Here is a 22,004-nt window from a genome sequence, read left to right as displayed (position 1 = left end):
CCCAAGACACCCCTCAAAAAAAAAAAAAAAAAAAAAAAAAGAAAAGAAAGAAAAAGAAAAAGAAAGAAAGAAAAAAAGAAAAAAAAATCATGTGAGGTCCATTCAAAAGATATCTAATTTTGAACTATGGAACAAAAAAGTGGTTTACTTTTTTGTATCTAACTATTTTGCAAAGAGACCCCTGTGTGACTCAACACATTTAGCACACCAGTCCTTCCATCATTAGAAATGTCTGGAGAGCCTATTCTGGAATGTTCACCTGCATTGTCAACTTAAGAAACAGCCTGAGATCACAAGATGTCACATCTCAAAAGTAAGGAGCCTGGCAAACATGAGGAATTGTTTGAGCTAGAAATCCTAGATTGGGTGTGAAGGATGGACTCAAGCAATGTCATGATGTAGTTGCTTGACTACCACAGACTGTCCTATTCTTTACACCTAATTCTGGATTTCTTGGCCAAATAAATTGTTTGTCAGGTTCCTTCAGGTTTGTCAGGCTCCCTGCTCTCCAAACATGGCCCCTTGTGATTAATGTCTGTCTCCTAAGCTGAAGGTGCCACAGAAAGGATCCCAAACTGAGAATTGAGAAGACATCAAGCAGTGCAGTGGTGCACCAATCTAGGACTTCCAGAATGTCTACTGCTGTTTCCAGAAATGGAAGGACTGATAGACCAAGCATAAGGTCAAATCACAAGAAGCCAATTTTGAAAGATATTTAAGTTATAAAACTTGTCCTGAAGTTAGATATTTTCTTAACAGACCTCATGTATTACAATAAAGTTTAATCACCACCACCACAAGTACCTATCTAAATACATCCACTTCCACACCTTCATCCACAACCACACATCCACATATGTACACACACACCTTTTGGTTCTGTTCCTCGTGTCCCTTATTCTTCCCTTCAAGCTCTGCCACTTTGTCTTGGCACTCAGATAGGTCACCAAAAGTCTGCGTCACCTTCTTCTTCAGGTCACTAATGGAGTACTGCAATGTGCCCTTCACCGTTTTCTCCTGCAACAGTGTGAACCCATGTTGTGGTTTGGTTCCCCCTTGTGTGTTGGACAAGTCTATGTATCACTTTCATTTTCTTGCCTGTGTGCCCTTTTGCTTATTTCCATCTACTGTTGCTCATTACTGCCTGTTCATTTATGCTCTCTCTCTCTCTCTCTCTCTCTCTCTCTCTCTCTCTCTCTCTCTCTCTCTCTCTCTCTCTCTCTCTCTATCACAAGAGTTGGAACAAGTTGTCAACATTAGCTGAGCAATGTAACATTAGTAAATATATATAACCAAATATGTTCCAATTTCACTTCAAAGGTATTGTAATCCAAACATTCCAAGTACATGCTCTGGTAATGTAGTAAGGCCATAGAATAAGCAGCAGTATTAGAAATTGTATGTGATATAAATAAACTGTTTCTGCATCTCTCTCTCTCTCTCTCTCTCTCTCTCTCTCTCTCTCTCTCTCTCTCTCTCTCTCTCTCTGTCTCATCACATGGAAATGTCAGTTAAGATGTGAAATTAATAATCACTTCCATACATAATCAAGTATAAGAGAAAACACTTTAACATTAGACTATATACTAGAGTTCTATCTGCTGGTCCATTCAGTAATATTTACTTCATACACACTTAAAATGTCAGATCATGAAATATTTTAGTCTTCTTATTCCTATTTCTACCTCTGACACACTTATACTGATAATAAAATGCTTTGGAGTACTTACACCTACTTATATTGATAGTAAAATGCTTCCATCTAATTACACTATATCTACTTCTACCTGAGACCCACTTATAATGGAAATAATGTGCTATACATATTGACCATTAATACTTCAACATCCTCGGCTCCAGAACCATATCCTGAATTAGTCATTTTCCTCAATTAACTGAACTTTACCACTTGGCACCTCTAGTACATTTCCTGACATATCTTAAATTATTCAAATAGTGGACCTGGAGTGCCAAAAAATGCTTTAAAACACCAAATTTAAATCAAACACAAATACCATGGAACAGGAAGCATGATTTAATTTCTTATTATACAGTGAAATGTTCTGCCTCTTTTTGAATCTCTGTAACCTCTCTCAGTATGCTCACAGTGATGTTCTAAACCAAACTCTTTATGAAAAACTTTAACTTGTTCCATCATCATCATGCCAGATATGTCCACACCATCACTCTTTCATTGGCAACATCCCTGCACCATTACTCAATCATAATCTGTACTCTTTCAATCTTTAATTTTTTTCATATGCACATCTGTTTCTTTTTACTGCCAGCAAACAACTATTTCAACTTTCCTGCTGCTTCTTTATATCATACACAGCTGGTGATCCTGTGCCATAAGCATCACACAGTTAATGGCCAGAAACACCACAGTCCAGCTTTTGCAACACTTCCACTTTCCTTTTATTGTTATTATGTTACGTTTGCATTTTGTATCACAATTATCATTTCTTTCTTTTAAAGACATAAGTAGCTAACATCAAATATAATGTAAAAATGTTCAGCTCAGCAGTGACTACACACACACACACACACACACACACACACACACACATGTAGTATGCGGCTCCTTGAATAAAAATGGAGGTACCGTACTATGACTGTAGTGCCACCTACAGCCCTGCACAGCTAACTAACCACACAGCCATGGCATGTTTAAAAGATATAATATTTAATTTTTAAAAATATAAAATATAGCCAGTTGAAAATGTGGCAAATTTAATGAGGTTTGCATTAAATGATGGCAGAGTATCAATGGTCAACCTGTAGTTCAACTGTATCTATGTACATCTGCAGTGACTCATTGATTTTAGCATTCTAAATAAGTGAATGAAAATAAGAATAATATTCAACCTCTTACTCTTAGTATTTATTTATTTATTTTATTTATTTTTTCATACTGTATTGATATGTCTACTGTTTAAGTCAATATTCTTTATCCTTATAACTGCACTTGCTCAGTAAACCATACATTCCATTAAAAAACTTTTCACATGTATTTTTTTAATTCTATTTATTTTAATTTAATTTAATTTTATTTTATTTATTTATTTTTTTTTTTGTGTGTGTGTGTTGTGTGTGTGTGTGTGTGTGTGATTTATAAATATATAGCTGGCAATGAGTAAAACTCCAGGTTATAACAGTATTCCCAAGATGAATTGATAAACTATCACATAAATAAAATAATCATAAAAGAAATAGATAGGAAGTAAATAAATGAATAATAACAAATTGAAATAAATAATACAATAAAGACATAAAACAGATAGACTCAAGCAAAGAAAACCCTGAGTTGCAAAATCTTCACCATGCATGCAGGTCTGGATGAGCCTTGCAGGACCCATCCGCAAAGGAAATAAAGAACTAAACATACATGATGCTCATTTCTCAAACAGAACAGCCATACACAAACACACACATGCAGGCATAGCTATAAGGGTTCAACTGCATGCATCTAAAGCAAAATTTGTGTAACGTAGCATTGCTGTATAACTTTTGAAGAGAAAAAGACATTAGTACATTAGTGGATGTAATCTAACAAAGGCAAAAATTGATCATTTTTCTTCTTTTATACTTGTAAAGGAAACTGGCCAAGAATAAAAAATAAAAAATAAATAAATAAATAAAAATTATAAAGAATGGTAAAAAAAAACGGCTTAAAAGCCACTCCTTAAAAGGTAGAGCAGAAAAAGGATTTAACTGAGCTGACCATTTTAGTTTTAAATGTGTCAACTGAAATTTTAAGTGTAAATAAAGATCTTCACATAAGTAATAACAGGCTAATAATGATGGTGACAGAGATCATAACAGTAATGATAATGATTGTGAAAACACATAGTTACACAAAAGTGTAATAATTTTCTTCAGGAAAATCTTAAAAAATATTAATGATAATAACAATAATAAATAAATAAATAAATAAATAAATAAATAAATAAATAAATAAAACAAAAGTTGAACATTTAAATATACTTTCTATCAGTCATTCTTACATCAGGGCATGACACATAACAATCCTTAAGTCTATAAAAGAACAGTACCATAAATAAAATGGATATTACCAGCAGAATTGCAATAGCAATTTTTAAAAATTAATATATATGCAAAATTACAACTAAATTTAGAATTATTCAAATACCAAAGCATGGAAGGACTGCTGCTTTAAAAGGGGATGCAAATGTTGCCTGTCAGAACTGATGGCACAGCATTGGCAATTCAGGCAACAACAGATATGAATAAGGAAAACTAAACAGAGACAAAGGTGAAAATGTATGAAAAGTAAATGGGATGAAGTAAGAAAAGCAAATAATGATGTGTAGCATCTGCATCACCACAACAATGTGGCAGTCACTGTTAATGTCTCAAACCACAATACCAATCCTTTAATCATGAATATTCTTTTTCTCTTTTCCTTCAAATCTGCAGTCAAGAGAACAACTGAATCCTGCTTTTAGGATAAGAGGCCACCTCTTTTTAAGAGGTGTACCATCACTGCTTTGTCTTAGCCATGTCTGTCACAACACAACAAAATCCTGTTGTTGAAAAAAAAAGTTTATTTTAGTGTAGTGCCCCTTTTGGGGGCACCTTCAATTGCATGCAACCACAATGCTTCATCTTCTCTATAATTCAGTACAACACTAATACACTGTAGTTCCGTTCCTAAGCTTTGACATAAACTGTGTTTCAGTGGAAGTTGGAACCACACTAAGTAAGCACAGCTGGAACTATTGTTCCAACAGGGTAAATCATGGTGATGAGTAACAATCTCAATTTAAGTATAACAATCCATCTTAACAAATAGATGAACCAAGAAGGATCTGGATTAAGCAGATTCAAATTCACAGAACAAAACAGTTGTCAACTTCATATGCAGAGATTTTTTTTTTTTATGTAAGAGGGTTGCTAGCCAAGGAAAACAAAAAAAAAAGGAAAAGAAATTCCTATGAGGTGCCAGTCCCAAAACAGATGTCAAGAGAATCATTGAAAATTGAAGGATAAGTGTCTTGAAATCTCCCTCTTGAAACAGTTCAAATCATAGGAAGGAGGAAATACAGAAGCAGGCAAGGAGTTCCAGAGTTTACCAGAGAAAGGGATGAAAGACTAAGAATACCGGATAACTCTTGTATTCGAGAGGTGGACAGAACAGGGATGAGAGAAAGAATAAAGTCTTGTGCAGCAAGGCCATGGGAGGAGGGGTGGCATGCAGTTAGCAAGATCAAAGCACCAGTTAGTGTGAAAATAGCAGTAGAAGATAGCAAGAGATGCAACATTGTGGCAATGAGAAAGAGGCTAAAGACAGTCAGTTAGAGGAGAGGAGTTGATAAGACAAAAAGCTTCTGATTCCAACGTCTAAAATAGCGGCATGAGTGGAACCCCCCATACGTGTGAAACACACTACATACATGGACGGATAAGGCCCCTGTACAGAGTTAGCAGCTGGGGGGGTAAGAAAAACTGGTGGAGACAACTCAGAATGCCTAATTTTATAGAAGCTGTTTTAGCTAGAGATGAGATGTGAAATTTCCAGCTTAGATTATAAGTAAAGGACAGACCAAGGATGTTCAGTGTACAAGATAAGGACAGTAGACTGTCACTGAAGAAGAAATGATAGTTGTCTAGGAGGTTGTGTCGAGTTGATAGATGGAGGAACTGAGTTTTTGAGGCACTGAACAATACTAAGTTTACTCTGCCCCCAATCAGAAATTTTAGAGAGATCACAAGTCAGGCATTCTGTGGCTTCCCTGGGTGAACTATTTACCGTATTTGGTGGCTCATAAGACCCACCTTTTCTCCAAAAAAAAAAGTCTCAGGAAATAAGCCTGCATTCTATGAGGCCAAGGTTCAATATTGAGGCAGTGGTTGGTGTTAAGTCTATGGCAACAGAGGCTCTAAAATCAAACCCCAGACATCTTTGCACATATAAACAAAGTGATGATTGGTACTACACCACAAAACAACTCTTTCTTTCAAGGTAACAATATACTGGTAATTCACATAAAATGACACCAGTCAGGAAGAATTTGCCTAAGTGACCATGCACCATCATTGCATGTACCAAAACAAACATACGGTCAGTTACATGCGGAACCCAGTGACATGGGCAAGCTTTACTGTGTTCTTTACAGTGTGATGCTATTACTCCTTGAGGTAAGACACACTCATACAACTAAAATTGCACTATCTTTTAACATTCTTATGAACAAACTTTATTACCCCAGTAGTCTCTCACAGTCACTGCCAACGCCATATGCCAGGTACATGTTTACATCTCACAACAGGATTGGTATGTAGGCTACTAGCAAATATTAAAGTTTTTAAATGCAAAATATTGGGATCTAATGATGATCTAAATGCATGTGAGAGTCTTCAAATGTCAGGTGAAATCCTTCACTTCATATTCAGAGCTTAAATTGGCTCATTTATCTTTTTTTTCATTCCAATGTCTGCCAAAACTGGGTGCGTCTTATGAGCCATCAAATACAGTACTTCTTGAAAGGGTGGCATCTACGAAAAGACGAGGAAAAGTGCAGGGTGGTATCATCAGCATAGGAGTGAATACGACAAGAAGTTTGGTTTAGATCATTGATGAATAATAGAAAGAGAGTGGGTGACAGGATAGAACCCTGAGGAACACCACTGTTAATAGTAAACTGTTATAAGGAGGAGGCAGTAGGCACCTGCCGAAACGATAATTACTCCCAGTGAGGTCTAAAGCACTGTTCAGGGGGTGCTGTGAACTTATCATTAAACCCAGCTGTGACCTCACTGAATGTTTCCCTTTGTGTCTCACAACACAAGGGGGCAGTCACAGCCTGCCCTCTAAAGACAACTCTCTACCTCCACACAAAACTACAAGCACCTAATAACACACACACCCTTCACTCAAAAATTTTAAAATCATGGCGACTCCTACACCAGCCTCGGAGTCCCCATCTGGGGAGGGGACCATAAATGTCTCCAGGTCGGACTGCCTTCCCGTCGACGACCCTAAGTGTCTTGACACCCCCCTCAACTTTTTCTTCATTAACTTCTGCAACATTCGCGGTCTAAGATCTAATTTTCAATCTGTAGAACACCACCTCTCCTCTTCTAAACCTCATCTTCTTTTCCTCACTGAAACTCAGGTGTCTGAGGCAACTGACAGTAGCCCCTTTTCTGTTCCCTCCTACTTTCTCTATCCTCATTTTCGATCCAAAGCTGGATGCTGCGTTTATGTGCGCAATGACTTAACCTGCTCTCGTGCCCACGCTCTTGAATCTTCCAAGTTTTCCACCATCTGGCTACGACTACAGAGTCATTCTCATACTAAATTTATCTGTGCTGTATACCTCTCTCCTAACTCCTCTGACTATAAGAAATTCTTTGACTACTTAACTTCCAAAGTGGAGCACATTCTGACCCTCTTCCCTTTTGCAGAGATCTCCATTCTTGGAGACTTCAATGTTCACCACCAGCTTTGGCTTTCCTCTCCCTTCACTGACCATCCTGGTGAACTAGCCTACAACTTTGCTATCCTCCATGACCTAGAGCAATTGGTGCAACACCCTACTCGTATTCCTGACCGTCTTGGAGATACGCCCAACATTCTTGACCTTTTCCCGACCTCTAATCCTTCTGCTTATGCTGTCACCCTTTCTTCTCCGTTGGGCTCCTCCGATCACAATCTCATATCTTTATCTTGTCCTATCACTCCAATCCCTCCTCAGGATCCCCCTAAGCAAAGGTGCCTCTGGCGTTTTGCCTCTGCTAGTTGGGGGGACCTGAGGAGGTATTTTGCTGATTTTCCTTGGAATGACTACTGCTTCCGTGTCAGAGACCTGTCTTTGTGTGCTGAGCGCATAACAGAGGTGATAGTGTCTGGCATGGAGGTGTACATTCCTCACTCTTTCTCGTCCTAAACCTTCTAAACCTTGGTTTAACACAGCTTGTTCTCGTGCTATACATGACAGAGAGGTGGCCCACAAAAGGTACTTAAGCCTTCCATCACCAGAATCTCATGCACTTTATATTTCTGCCCGGAACCAAGCCAAGTCTGTTCTCCAACTAGCCAAAAACTCCTTCATTAATTAACAGAAAATGTCAAAAACTTTCAAGATCTACCTAACTCCCCTCGTGATTTCTGGCATCTAGCCAAAAATATCTCCAATAACTTTGCTTCTTCTTCTTTCCCTCCTCTACTTCAACCAGATGGCACCACTGCTATCACATCTATTTCTAAAGCTGAACTCTTTGCTCAAACCTTTGCTAAAAACTCTACCTTGGATGATTCTGGGCTTGTTCCTCCCTCTCCTCCACCCTCTGACTACTTCATGCCACCTATTAAAATTCTTCGCAATGATGTTTTCCATGCCCTCGCTGGCCTCGGAAGGCTTATGGACCTGATGGGGTCCCTCCTATTGTTCTCCGAAACTGTGCCTCCGTGCTTGCACCTTGCCTAGTCAAACTCTTTCAGCTCTGTCTGTCAACATCTATCTTTCCTTCTTGCTGGAAGTTTGCCTACATTCAACCTGTTCCTAAAAAGGGTGACCGCTCTAATACCTCAAACTACCGTCCTATTGCTTTAATTTCCTGCTTATCTAAAGTTTTTGAATCTACCCTCAACAGGAAGATTCTTAACCCTTTCCTTCCGGCGCTTAAATTATTTTCCCGTTTTGTATGACAGCTAAAAATGGTAAACCTAGAAATTGTCAGAAAATTGTTTGAATATTAATAATTATTTTCTCTTTGTTATTCTGAATACAATGATATACTTTGTAGCTCGATGTGACCTCTCAAAGTTGAGTTTATGCCTTATAAAGGATTTCTCCTCCTCCCGCTGTGTGATCCGTCATCCAGAAACGGCCCGGAGAGCGATGACGCCGCGCACACACACACTCTCTCTCTCTCTCTCTCATCTTGGAGGGGAAATTGTACACTTCCAATGAGAGAGAGAGAGAGAGAGAGAGAGAGAGAGAGAGAGAGAGAGAGAGAGAGAGAGAGAGAGAGAGAGAGAGAGAGAGAGAGAGAGAGAGAGAGAGAGAGAGAGAGAGAGAGAGAGAGAGAGAGATTTCATCCCTTTTCACATCAAGTTTCAGGCAAATAACATTCTCTCTCTTTCTCTCTCTCTCTCTCTCTCTGACAAGTTACCTTCTACCATTTTATTATAAAATCGAAGATAATGAAAAAATTAACATGAAAGAATGATAGGTATCATCTCTCTGTTCTGATAAAGGAGGTGGATCCTGTAAATCATTTTCCGAGTCCTCACTAATGTCTTCGCTTTCTTCAGCTTCTTCTTCTAAATATTCACTGTCACTGTTTTCAAACTCAGAAGCACTGCTAAATACATATGTTGTGTCCTGCTCCATGGTGAGTTATGATCTGAGATCCTTGGCTCTTATCAAGATGTCTCTTCACACTTATCATGGTGCTTTCCACCCGGCGGGTCGCTGGGGTTCCCAAGTGTCGCCCGGAGAAAGGGAAAATAGCTTAGTTACCACTAAATTTCCAGAGCTAGTGACAACACTACATGTGGAAACATGCCAGACACTTCCACTCACACCATCTGACTCGAGAAACTGCGCTTGGACCTCAAAATTGAGGCGCGAAAATTCTTGATTACCGGTATGATCGCCGTCGCTACGGACGCATTTTTGCAATCGTATATATACGATTGCCGGAAGGAAAGGGTTAAACATCTATCACTTCACAACCTTCTATCTGATCGCCAGTATGGGTTCCGTCAAGGCCGCTCTACTGGTGATCTTCTGGCTTTCCTTACTGAGTCTTGGTCATCCTCTTTTAGAGACTTTGGTGAAACTTTTGCTGTTGCCTTGGACATATCAAAAGCCTTTGATAGAGTCTGGCACAAAGCTTTGATTTCCAAACTACCCTCCTACGGTTTCTATCCTTCTCTCTGTAACTTCATCTCAAGTTTCCTTTCTGAACGTTCTGTTGCTGCTGTGGTAGACGGTCACTGTTCTTCTCCTAAATCTATTAACAGTGGTGTTCCTCAGGGTTCTGTCCTGTCACCCACTCTCTTCTTATTATTCATTAATGATCTTCTAAACCAAACTTCTTGTCCTATCCACTCCTATGCTGATGATACCACCCTGCACTTTTCCACATCTTTTCATAGACGTCCAACCCTTCAGGAGGTAAACATATCACGCAGGGAAGCCACAGAACGCCTGACTTCTGATCTTTCTAAAATTTCTGATTGGTGCAGAGCAAACTTGGTATTGTTCAATGCCTCAAAAACTCAATTCCTCCATCTATCAACTCGACACAACCTTCCAGACAACTATCCCCTCTTCTTCAATGACACTCAACTGCCCCCGTCTTCTACACTGAACATCCTCGGTCTGTCCTTTACTTATAATCTGAACTGGAAACTTCACATCTCATCTCTAGCTAAAACAGCTTCTATGAAGTTAGGTGTTAAGAGACGTCTCCGCCAGTTTTTCTCACCCCCCCAGCTGCTAACTCTGTACAAGGGCCTTATCCGTCCATGTATGGAGTATGCTTCACATGTCTGGGGGGGGTTCCACTCATACTGCTCTTCTAGACAGGGTAGAATCAAAAGCTTTTCGTCTCATCAACTCCTCTCCTCTAACTGACTGTCTTCAGCCCCTCTCTCACCGCCGCAATGTTGCATATCTAGCTGTCTTCTACCGCTATTTTCATCCCAACTGCTCTTCTGATCTTGCTAACTGCATGCCTCCCCTCCTTCCGCGGCCTCGCTGCACAAGACTTTCTTCTTTCTCTCACCCCTATTCTGTCCACCTCTCTAACGCAAGAGTTAACCAGTATTCTCAATCATTCATCCCTTTCTCTGGTAAACTCTGGAACTCCCTGCCTGCTTCTGTATTTCCACCTTCCTATGACTTGAATTCCTTCAAGAGGGAGGTTTCAAGACACTTATCCACCAATTTTTGACCACTGCTTTGACCCTTTTATGGGACTGGAATTTCAGTGAGCATTTTTTTTATTAGATTTTTGTAGCCCTTGGCCAGTATCCTTCCTACATAAAAAAAAAAAAAAAAAGATTAAGGAGAAGAACAGTGACCATCTACCACAGCAGCAATAGAATGGTCAGAAAGGAAACTTGAGATGAAATTACAAAGAGAAGGATAGAAACCATAGGAGGGTAGTTTTGAAATCAAAGCTTTGTGCCAAAAGTTTTTGATATGTCTAAGGCAACAACAAAAATTTCACCAAAATCCCTAAAAGAGAATGACCAAGACTCAGTAAGGAAAGTAAGATCACCAGTAGAGCAGCCCTGACAGAATCCATACTGGCGATCAGATAGAAGGTTGTGAAGTGATAGATGTTTAAGACTCTTCCTGTTGAGGATACAATCAGTGATAGATGTTTAAGACCCTTCCTGTTGAGGATACAATCAAAAACTTAAAAGGCAGAAAATTAAAGCAATAGGACAGTAGTTTTAGGGATTAGAATGGTCACTCTTTTTAGGAACTGGTTGAATGTAGGTAAACCTCCTGAAAGAAGGAAAGGTAGATGTTATTAGACAGATCTGAAAGAGTTTGACTAAGCAAGGTGCAAACACAGAGGCACAGTTTTGAAGAACAATAGAAGGGACCTCATTAGATCCATAAGCCTTTCAAGGGTTAAGGCCAGAGAGGGTATGAAAAACCCTGCAAAGGATCTTAGTGGGTAGCATGTAGTTGGAAGGTGGAGGAGAGGGAAGAAGGAACAAGCCCTGAATCCTCCAAGGTAAGAGTTTTAGCAAAGGTTTGAACAGAGTTCAGCTTTAGAAATAGATAAGATGGCAGTGGTGCCATTAGGTTGAAATAAAGGAGGGAAAGCTGAAGAAGCAAAGTTATTGGAGATGTTTTTTGATGGGAGTCAGAAATCATGAAGGGAGTTAGATCTTGAAAGATTTTGACAGTTTCTATTAATGAAGGAGTTTTTGGATAGTTGGAGAACAGACCTGGCATGATTCTGGGCAGAAATATAAAGTGCATGAGATTCAGGTGATGGAAGGCTCAAGTACCTTCTGTAGGCCACCTCTCTATCATGTATAGCACGATAACAGGCTGTGTTAAACCAAGGTTTGGAAGGTTTAGGCCGAGAAAATGCCAAACACTATCACTTCTGTTATGCACTCAGCACACAGAGACAAGTCTGTGACACAGAAGCAGTAATCATTCCAGGGAAAACCAGAATAACACTTCCTCAGGTCCACCCAATTAGCAGAAGCAAAATGCCAGAGGCACCTCTGCTTTGGAGGATACTGAGGAGGGATTAGAGCAATAGGACAAGATACAGATATGAAGTTGTGATCAGAGGAGCCCAACTAAGGAGATAGGGTAATAGAATAAGCAGAAGGATTAGAGATTAGGAAAAGATTAAGAATGTTGGCCATATCTCCAAGACGATCAGGAATACGAGAAGGGTGTTGTATTAGTTGTTATAGGTCATGGAAGATAGCAAAGTTAAAGGCTAGTTCACTAGGATGGTCAGTGAAGAGAGAGGAAAGCCAAAGCTGGTGGAGAAGACTGAAATCTCCAAGAATGGAGATCTCTGCAAAAGGAAAGAGAGAATGTGCTCCACATTGGAAGTTAAGTAGTCAGACAATTTCTCTTATAGTCAGAGAAATTGAGAGGTATACAGCACAGATAAATTTAGTTTGACAATGACTGTAGTTGTAGCCAGATGTTGGAAAATTCAGAAGATTCAAGACATGGACACTCAAGGAGCAATTGGAGTTACACTCCTGCTCAACTAGTAGCCTTTACTCAACATACTACTCCAGACCAACATTCCACTCATGAATAAAGCTAAGTATTCTATTAGTATCAGGCCTGTACTGCTAGGTGCTTAGCTCACTATATGGCTGTCTAAAACTAAGGCATTAGCCCTTATATGATAATTTCGCCATATTGGTCCTTTGAACCGGATCCTCCTACAGCATGAAAAAAGAACAATTCTTTGCCTTTATTTTCATGGCTGGCTTGCTCTATGCTGGTCAACACTCTAGGAAACTCACTCAATGCTTTCACATCACCACCAGCAGCTTCACCTTGCACCTTAAAATTATGCAATTTAGCATGAGCCTTAAACTGCATAAATCAACCCTTACTGACCAAGAATTCTTCACTTTCATTCACTTCTCCCTTTTTACTTTTCAAAGCTTCAAACAATATTTTACCATTCTCCTGAATTAACTTAAGGCTCACTGGGATACACCACTGATGCTAGTCTTCCAGTCACAGCTCTAATAACTGCTTCATCTCACTAATCAGATCACTACACTGCTTGATTATCACAGTCAATTTCCATGGAGCAGAGCCTTTCATATGGTCAAGGATGCAACCTTTCACTGGCCTTTCTTCCTTCTATGTACATTTCACTATGTTTAATTTAACTTCCATAGTGATTGCTTTCCTTTTCCTTGATGCACTACCATCAGAGGAGTCTGCATCACGCTAGGGAACCTTAATGAAGGGCAAAAGAGGCAACACAAATGAGAGCAAGTAAGTATTTATCCAGAATGGCACACAATCGAGACTGACCAATACTTCCTTCTTCATTCTGTCACCACATAATGATGTATTCCTCTGCTGTGCTCACTTACTAGTTCTTTGTATTATTTTCATTTATTATCAAAAAAATGTAATTCATATATCTTTTTGTATGTTTTCTTTATTTAATTTGGAAAAAAGACTGTTTGGTGTAGTGTAGTATAGTGTAATATAAAAAGTAAGAGATGAGTGTGTTGGAAGGCATGCTGGTACCCTCAGTGCAAGTGTAGCACTGAAAATTTCTTTTAAACAGCTATATATATATATATATATATATATATATATATATATATATATATATATATATATATATATATATATATATATATATATATATATATATATAAAACAGCAAAGGGGAATGTGTATAATGAAACAGTGGAACCCAAAACTATAAACCAAGGATTCCCTGTACAATAATGTATCTTTAGAGGCCACAGGCTCCTACCTGTGTATCACTCAGCTATCACTGAGGGTTAGCTTAGTTCTGACCTGAACTGCTTGGTTGTAATTATTTTCCTACAGTAGGAATGGGAATGAGGATATTAATGACAACACTACAGGCAAGATGCAATATTTTAAAATGTAGTGGTGACTGGGGCTGCCCTACTTCATGATAAATCTTAGAAATAACCCAGACTCTCTGAAGGCTGCCTTGATGTTGATTTTCAATCAACATAAAGATATCATGTCGACAAAGAGGCCTTCAAGAACAGGTGGTGTATGTGACTGACAGTGGTTGGGGTAACTCAGAGCAATATTACTACCACTATCCAGCAGGCACCACCATCACCATGACTACCCATTCACCAACATCCCCACCACTACCCAACAAGCACTACCATCACCACCACTAACCAGCTAGCACCACCATCACCACAACTACCCAGCTAGCACCACTATCACTTCCACTACCCAGCAAGCACCACCATCACCACCACTACCCAGCTAGCACCACCATCACCACCACTACCCAGCTAGCACCACCATCACCACCACTACCCAGCAAGCACCACCATCACCACCACTACCCAGCTAGTGCCACCATCACCTCCACTATCCAACAAACACCACCATCATCACCACTACTCAGCTAGCACCACATCACCACCACTATTCAGCAAGCACCACCATCACCACCACTACACAGCTAGCACCACCATCACCACCACTACCCAGCTAGTGCCACCATCACCTCCACTATCCAACAAACACCACCATCATCACCACTACTCAGCTAGCACCACCATCACCACCACTACACAGCTAGCACCACCATCATCACCACTACTCAGCTAGCACCACATCACCACCACTATTCAGCAAGCACCACCATCACCACCACTACTCAGCAGGTACCACCATCATCATTACTATTCAGCAAGCACCAACATCACCACCACTACCCAGCAGGCACCACCACCATCACCACCACTACCCATTGGCTGAATGGTCAACACTGTGAGCTCAGAGTCTTAAGTTTGTCTCATCGTATGCCGGCTACATTTCCTGCAATCAGTGAAAGCTAAGGATCACCTGCATCTTGCCATCCATCCTACCTTTGCATGTGTCACTAGAGGAGTTGCTTGAAAAAAATCTTGCCTGCATCAACATGAATGAAGATATAAGATCCAAAGACCGAAAGGAATAAGGCAACATGCAAGCCAGCCAGTTTCATAAAAATAACCCTACACACCAAACAGTCAAAACTAAAAAAAATAAAAAATGACAATAAAATAGCAATAATATTAAAATAATGATAATAATAATAATAATAATAATAATAATAATAATAATAATAATAATAATAATAATAATAAATAAATAAATAAATAAATAAATAAATAAATAAACAAGTAAATAAATAAATAAATAAATAAATAAGCCTACAGATCAACCATCTGAGTTTCCAAGAAAAACCTTAAAAGTTATCATGGGACTCAAGACATAAAAGAAAAAATAAGATACAAGTACCTCTTAAAATCTTGTCTCAATTAAGGAGGGTACCTGTAAAATACTGAACAAAAATAGAAACAAGTTCAACTACCACTACCCAGTTATACCTTGATTCACCTACCTGCTCCAGTTGTATCTTGAGTGCATTGATCTGTGTGTCCTTCTCCCCAACAGCCTCCACTGCTGCATCTCGCTCTGTTACAAGGCGGGTGTTGGTCTCCCTTGCTTTGGCCAACTCCACCTCCTGTTCCTCCACTTGCTGCTTCACTGTGTTCTGAAGGGCACACACGCATAGGAATGAGTAGAAGTACGAAAGAGGAAGGATACATTTTTTGTTTTGAGGTAGTACAAAGTGGGAGAATTAGGAGGGAAATATGTTGGAAAGGATGGAGAAGAAATGAGTAAAGAAGTGATGAATGCAGAAGTGCAGAAGAGAAATTAATCAGATCTAGAGGGAATGGTATAAAAAACAAAAAGAGCAAATAGCACTGACCAAATAATATTGGAGAAAATGCTAAAATATTTCCAATTTGTATAAGCAATTATAATATATAATGGCTGCTCAATTTATCTATGTAAAGATTTATATGATAAATGCAAGTAATGTTGGTAATGTCTGTATATAATGCTTTAATTACAAAAATTGAGAATCATTTGCCAAAATTAGTACTAAATGACTTGAACACCATCTACATCTATAAATGAGAAGGAAGCTGATGATATTTTCTGAAGAAACATTAGGTTTTGAGAGAAAATTTTGAGATCTATACATACCGAATAGGAATAATGAATCGATGGACAAATAATGGAAAAGGTCGTTATGTTGAAGAGAACAAGAAAATAATTTAAAAAGTGGATATGTTTAAGCATTTGTGTGTAATCCTGTGTTAATAGACATGAGAAATCTTTGCAAGGGAAACTCGTAAAAGCCTTGAACTGTATAATGAAAGGAAAAAACAGAAAGTAAGAAAAATAACAAATAAATCATTATAATGATGATAATAGTAGTGATGATAATGATGATGATAGACTATGTAATCGAGAAAAGAGGAAGGGAATGCAATTGACAAAAGTGGAATGGATAAGCATGAAATGTAAGAACAGAAATAAGTACAGGTTCTCCCACAGCCGCTTAGCTAATGAAAATTGTAAAAAAAACATATTTCAAAATGAGTTCATGAATATAGTCCAATAACTCTCTCTCTCTCTCTCTAAAGACACTCACAATCTGCTCTTGGAGAACAACAATTTTGTTCTTGAGTGAGGTAATCTCGTAATCCTTCTTCTGTCCATCCTGGTCTCGAGTCTTGATGGCATCCTCCTCCTCCTGGACTCTCTTTTTCAACTTGTCTGCAATTTCATCCATCTCATGTACAGTCTCCTGCAATGCTGCATTCTTCTTCTCAGACTGATCTTGTTTCACTGCACTGTCATTAAAAGAGAGAAATTATTTTAAAATAAAAATAATGCTTTCTGAGAAGCCTTTTTGCCATCTGCCTGATTAAAAAAAAATCATGTACTACTGTGAATTCTGCTGAACTACTATGAATTCAAACACAAGATTTAATGCTTACATTGATATATAATCTATTGCTCTTACTGTGACATTCTTTTAATGAGACTGGTTTGTCAAGTCTTTCAACTGATCTATCTAGTCCACTGCTTTCCAAGTCTCCCTTGATCAACCCACAGGCACTTTTGACTTCAAAATTATAGCATGTCAACATGCTACTCCATTTATATGTATACCAGACACAATCCACAGGGTGGAATTATAATGACTCACATCATTCTTACATATCGCACTTCTACATACTATCTAATAGCACTACACAGTATTGTCTTTGCTATCACCATGTCTAAACAGAGGAACCTTAACTCTCAAACTTAATTAATTCCTGAATGCTGTTCGAAATCCAAAATGTTTGAAACCAAAACTATTTTCCCCACAGGAATCAATGTAAATAAAATGGGTTAATCTGTTCCCAGACACCAGTCTACAATGTCTCAGCAACTTGTGACAGATGCTCTCATAGCCAAGATGGTTGCTTCACAACATCTCCAGCTCACAAATTATTTATCCAGAAAGGCTGTATTAAATGAATGTGCTGCCAAAATGAAGGTGATCATAACAATTTGATATCTTACTGCTAGGAAAAGCTACTGGAAAAATCCAGTTGTGTAGTAATGATGTCACTGGGGGTTATCAAGAGCCATCAAGAGAGCCACATGTGGCTTGGGATTATGCCTGAGTGCTGAAAGCTTTTTGTTTAGATCAAGGCTTTTCAACAGGATCAGATTTACCTTATTTCAAAGATTGAATTACTGTCTTACAATCCGTGTCTCTCCTCCAAATATATACAAAGTAGAAATTTAAAGAAATTATAAATCAATAATGACCAGGACATCTTAATAAACTTTATGATTAAAATACTGCTCTTATATTTTTCGGGGGGATTCGGTGAAGAGTTTCCTAAAAAGAGCAACTGTCTCAGGGAATACCCTTGTATTTATAATGTTATAAAGCAAATAGAAAAAAAAAGACTAATTTAGTACTAAATATAGCTCTTCTTTTTCATTTTCATTTTCCATTAACCATTTCTGGAAATACTTAATTAATACCAGTGTTCATAAGAGAAAAAACAAATTATTCTATATACATCCGTTACCATTTTCCTCTCCACAAATATATAATCTTATTCTCCAAGGCTTTCTTAAATTTCTACAATTTGTTTAAAGTTTTAGCCTCTTCTTTGCCATACTTGAGAACATCACTCTTTCACTTACACACACTCACAAACAAACTAGTCATTTAGCAAGTAACCAAAATACTGGTATTACTTAATTCTTACCTCTCTATCACAGAGAATGCAAACTGCCAGCATTTTGAGTTTATCTAAGCACAAAACAGTTCTCTAAAGCACTAACTCTCAACATTACTCTTTTACAAGCATATGTACTTTACATCTTCTAAGTATTGTGGTGGACAACATCTGCCTTATTATCCTCAACTAAAGGTAAATTAATTAAGCTAGGTTTGATGAGGTATGATTATTGGGTTCCATTCATCCTTTTCTGCCTGTGTCAACAGTTGGCAAGGAATAATTTGGTAGGCAGCAGATACCAACTCATAGATTATACCTAAATACTTAGAAGAAGAAGAAGAAGAAGAAGAAGAAGAAGAAGAAGAAGAAGAAGAAGAAGAAGAAGAAGAAGAAGAAGAAGAAGAAGAAGAAGAGCTATCTGCTTTAGAAAATAAACTGAAGAAGAAGAAGAAGAAGAAGAAGAAGAAGAAGAAGAAGAAGAAGAAGAAGAAGAAGAAGAAGAAGAAGAAGAAGAAGAAGAAGAGCTGTCTGCTTTAGAAAATAAACTGAAGAAGAAGAAGAAGAAGAAGAAGAAGAGCTATCTGCTTTAGAAAATGAACAGATGATAACTTCAAAACACTATATCAACTTCAATAAGGTTAATCTGGATATCATGTCCGTGTTACATACAAGCATGAAACTCACGTGTCATGGAGAAATGTTCAGTGACCTTGCCATAAACATGAAAAAAATTGGGGGTGGGGGGGCATGTGTCTTATATGGCTGTAATAGCACTCAAGTGTTGAGAAATTTGATATTTTCTAAGTCCAGCAAGATTTGCACCACTCAAGAGTAAACATTGAAATTATTTTCCTTTGTTTAAAACTGGGATTTGTGGGTAATAACATATTAGGACTTCATCGTTTCTATACAGCTGATTCCTCCAATCACACACTGCCACTTGTGAGGCCATTCCTGAGGCCACCAAATACAACTTTCCACGGTAGGTTCAGTTACACTTTTCATTTGTTTTAGAGACATGTCAGGGATTCTGATAGAGCCTCACTGTTATTTGTTAATATGGCTACCCAGTAGAGGGAGGTGAAGTGAACAGTGCCAGTATTCAGCAGGAAAAGTCACTATGTGAGATATTTAGCAACAGCAATTGTTAAGATGCGATATACAGACATAAGGAAGAGGTTCCATGTGTTTATTAAGGAAGCCGCCAAACTGTACCCACCTCCATCACCCTGAGAATGTCAACACTGCACCAGTAAGGTATAATGGCATAATTTTTGAGGTCCCTCATTAGGTTAGGTTATGCTGGGTTAGGTTAGGTTATGCTAGGTTAGATTAGATTTGGTTAGGTTATGCTGGGTTAGGTTAGATTAGGTTAGGTTATGCTAGTTAGGTTAACATCCTAATGAGGAGGAGGGGGTTCCAGGGAGTGGGGGACACCCCCTCCAGCTAGGTTAGGTTAACATCCTAGCAGGGGCAGGGGCAGGGTCTAGGGGCTAGGATAAGTTAGGGAAATTTTAAATTTTAAGGTAAATTTTCTTGGATATTTTAACGGCCTTATTTCACTTATTTTTCATTCCCCTCCCAAAACCTCCGATTCCCCACAGGCCCCCAATCTTGTTTGAGGGGTTTGAGGGATTAAGGGAGTTGGGAGGAATGGGGGAGGCGGACTTCTTATCGAGAAATACCCTTCAAAACACCACAGCAAAAGTAATCACGAGATATTACATCAGCAGGCACCATGTGGATGTGGCTGTAAAGGATTATTCAAGCATCTACACTAAGCCTGTTTGTGCTCTCTCTGCTGCTGAGGCATCACTTGTGCCACGTCTCGAAACTACCTGGTGGGTTAACTGGTATAAAAACACACACTTTCACTCTTGCTATTAATGCATTGTGCTTGAAACAATGAGAAACTTATCTTATGGAGTGACTGGACAACTACCCAAAATGACGTGGACTATCACATCATACACCATGACATGTCAACTAACACAACATACAGTAACAGTAAGTACACGATATGAGAAGCTGGCTGACAAGGGCAAGTGTGGGCACGCAATATATCACTTTTCACTCACCTGATTTTAACCTCGGCCTGCAGTTTCTCCAGTTCCTGTTGTAAGTCGGCATTTTGTGAAGAGAGTAGCCAGTAGTTGAAGCCAAGAATAACCAGCACAACCAGCAGGCCTATCAAAATAACGGGAGGCGCTCTGCCCCCTCCTCTCCGGATCATCTTGACTGCCACACAAACACTTTTTCCCGATCACTCCTCACTAAATAACCATCTCTCAATTACACTTTGTTTGAATAAAAACAGCTTAATTCACGAAGTTTTTAAACAGAATGACATAAAATAAGAGAGTATATTTTGACTTTATGGTATATTTTTAGGTTTAAGGATGTGTTTGATGTGCAAATGGGTGCTGAAGTCGCGGACAAGATAAGAGTTAGGACGCGGTGACAACACAGATACCCGGCAGCAGAATAGTAAAGGCACTCACAGACCAACTCAACCTCATGGCACCTTCCCGGCAACACAATGGTCATGACACACCGGCTGGCCCTCTGAACCTCATGGTATTAACCTGGTAACACAATGACTATGGCACCCTTGAATATCCGAACTTTGTGACACCTTCCCGGCAACACAATGGTCATGACACATTAAACCTCATAGTATTAACCCGGCAACCCAGTGACAATGGCAACCTTGAACCTTTGAACCTTACGACATTCCTGTCTTCTAAATTTAGTGGCACCTACATAATATACCTATTTATTCAATATTATTTGGTCCTTATAACTCCCAGGCAATATCTGCATAGTATATATTCGTGTAACGCTAATATGTTTAAGACAATCACTAAAAAGAAGTTTTACATGGACGTGTAACTAATATGCTGGTTCGTGTATTACCTGATAAATATTCATTGTATTATTCTATAAAAGTAGTATCAACATGAATATAACTACCCATATAAATCCCCAACATTTTACTTTATGTGACTCGCATGCTAAAACATATATTACGTTAATGACCGGTATACAGTAAGGATCATATCAATAGCCTATATATTTGGCCACTATAGACAGTCACTCCTAGAAATGACTCATCGCATGATTACATGTATCAGTCCTTAATCTGTGTTACTACTGGCCACCGAGCTCAACAACACTGCCTACGGGTTGTCACTGAGACACAGACCAATCAATATAAGGAAGTCACTGCAGACCTCATACCAACAATTTCAGCCTAAATGAAAATGTTTTACTTTCTATTTATTTATTTGTTTTATTGTATAAAAACCCTATATGTAAACCAGTTACTTTCCCTTTCTATATTCTTGTTTTATTTCTTAATATGTTCTGCAACCATTAACTATGAGTGTAGTGTAAACATGAGCAACCGCACTTGGTCAAGTGCGCGCTCAGCATAAAAGCCACATGTGGCAGGTAAACCAATCACGTACATATGGGCAGAACACCTGTGGATCATAATACACATGAGCTGGCGTAGTCCTCGGTTGTGGTGTAAAGCCGAATCAGGCTGTATGTTTATCTCAGTACTGGCTTGCTTTTTAAAACGTCGTAACTGTGCGCCTTCACATGAACATAACCTGCCAATATTTGTACAATGGCAGAGAGAGAGAGAGAGAGAGAGAGAGAGAGAGAGAGAGAGAGA

At 38.8% G+C, this 22,004-nt stretch overlaps 1 protein-coding gene across 13 annotated transcripts in view; it reads right to left on the bottom strand.

Moving 5' to 3' along the window:
* LOC135112838 (ABC transporter F family member 4-like) overlaps window positions 1–20,592 on the bottom strand; it is a 68,911-nt gene extending 48,319 nt beyond the window's left edge. For 9 of the 13 annotated variants that reach the window (XR_010274585.1, XM_064027737.1, XM_064027709.1 and 6 more), the window contains exons 1-4: window positions 20,401–20,592; window positions 16,723–16,924; window positions 15,619–15,771; window positions 871–1,017 (exon numbers count right to left, since the gene is read on the bottom strand). Coding sequence is in view for 12 of the 13 variants with exons in the window: in XM_064027737.1 (XP_063883807.1) it covers window positions 871–1,017; window positions 15,619–15,771; window positions 16,723–16,924; window positions 20,401–20,555 (657 nt within the window). In the remaining variant the exon portion in view is untranslated. The remainder of the gene's footprint in view (window positions 1–870; window positions 1,018–15,618; window positions 15,772–16,722; window positions 16,925–20,400) is intronic. The other 4 variants (XM_064027787.1, XM_064027805.1, XM_064027726.1 and 1 more) reach the window with 2 other exon arrangements.
* Between the last annotated feature and the right edge of the window lie 1,412 nt (window positions 20,593–22,004).

This window comes from Scylla paramamosain, chromosome 2 (genome assembly GCF_035594125.1).
Source record: "Scylla paramamosain isolate STU-SP2022 chromosome 2, ASM3559412v1, whole genome shotgun sequence".
In the NCBI taxonomy this organism is placed as follows: Eukaryota; Metazoa; Arthropoda; class Malacostraca; order Decapoda; family Portunidae; genus Scylla; species Scylla paramamosain.
This window is presented reverse-complemented; position numbering and strand designations above follow the sequence as displayed.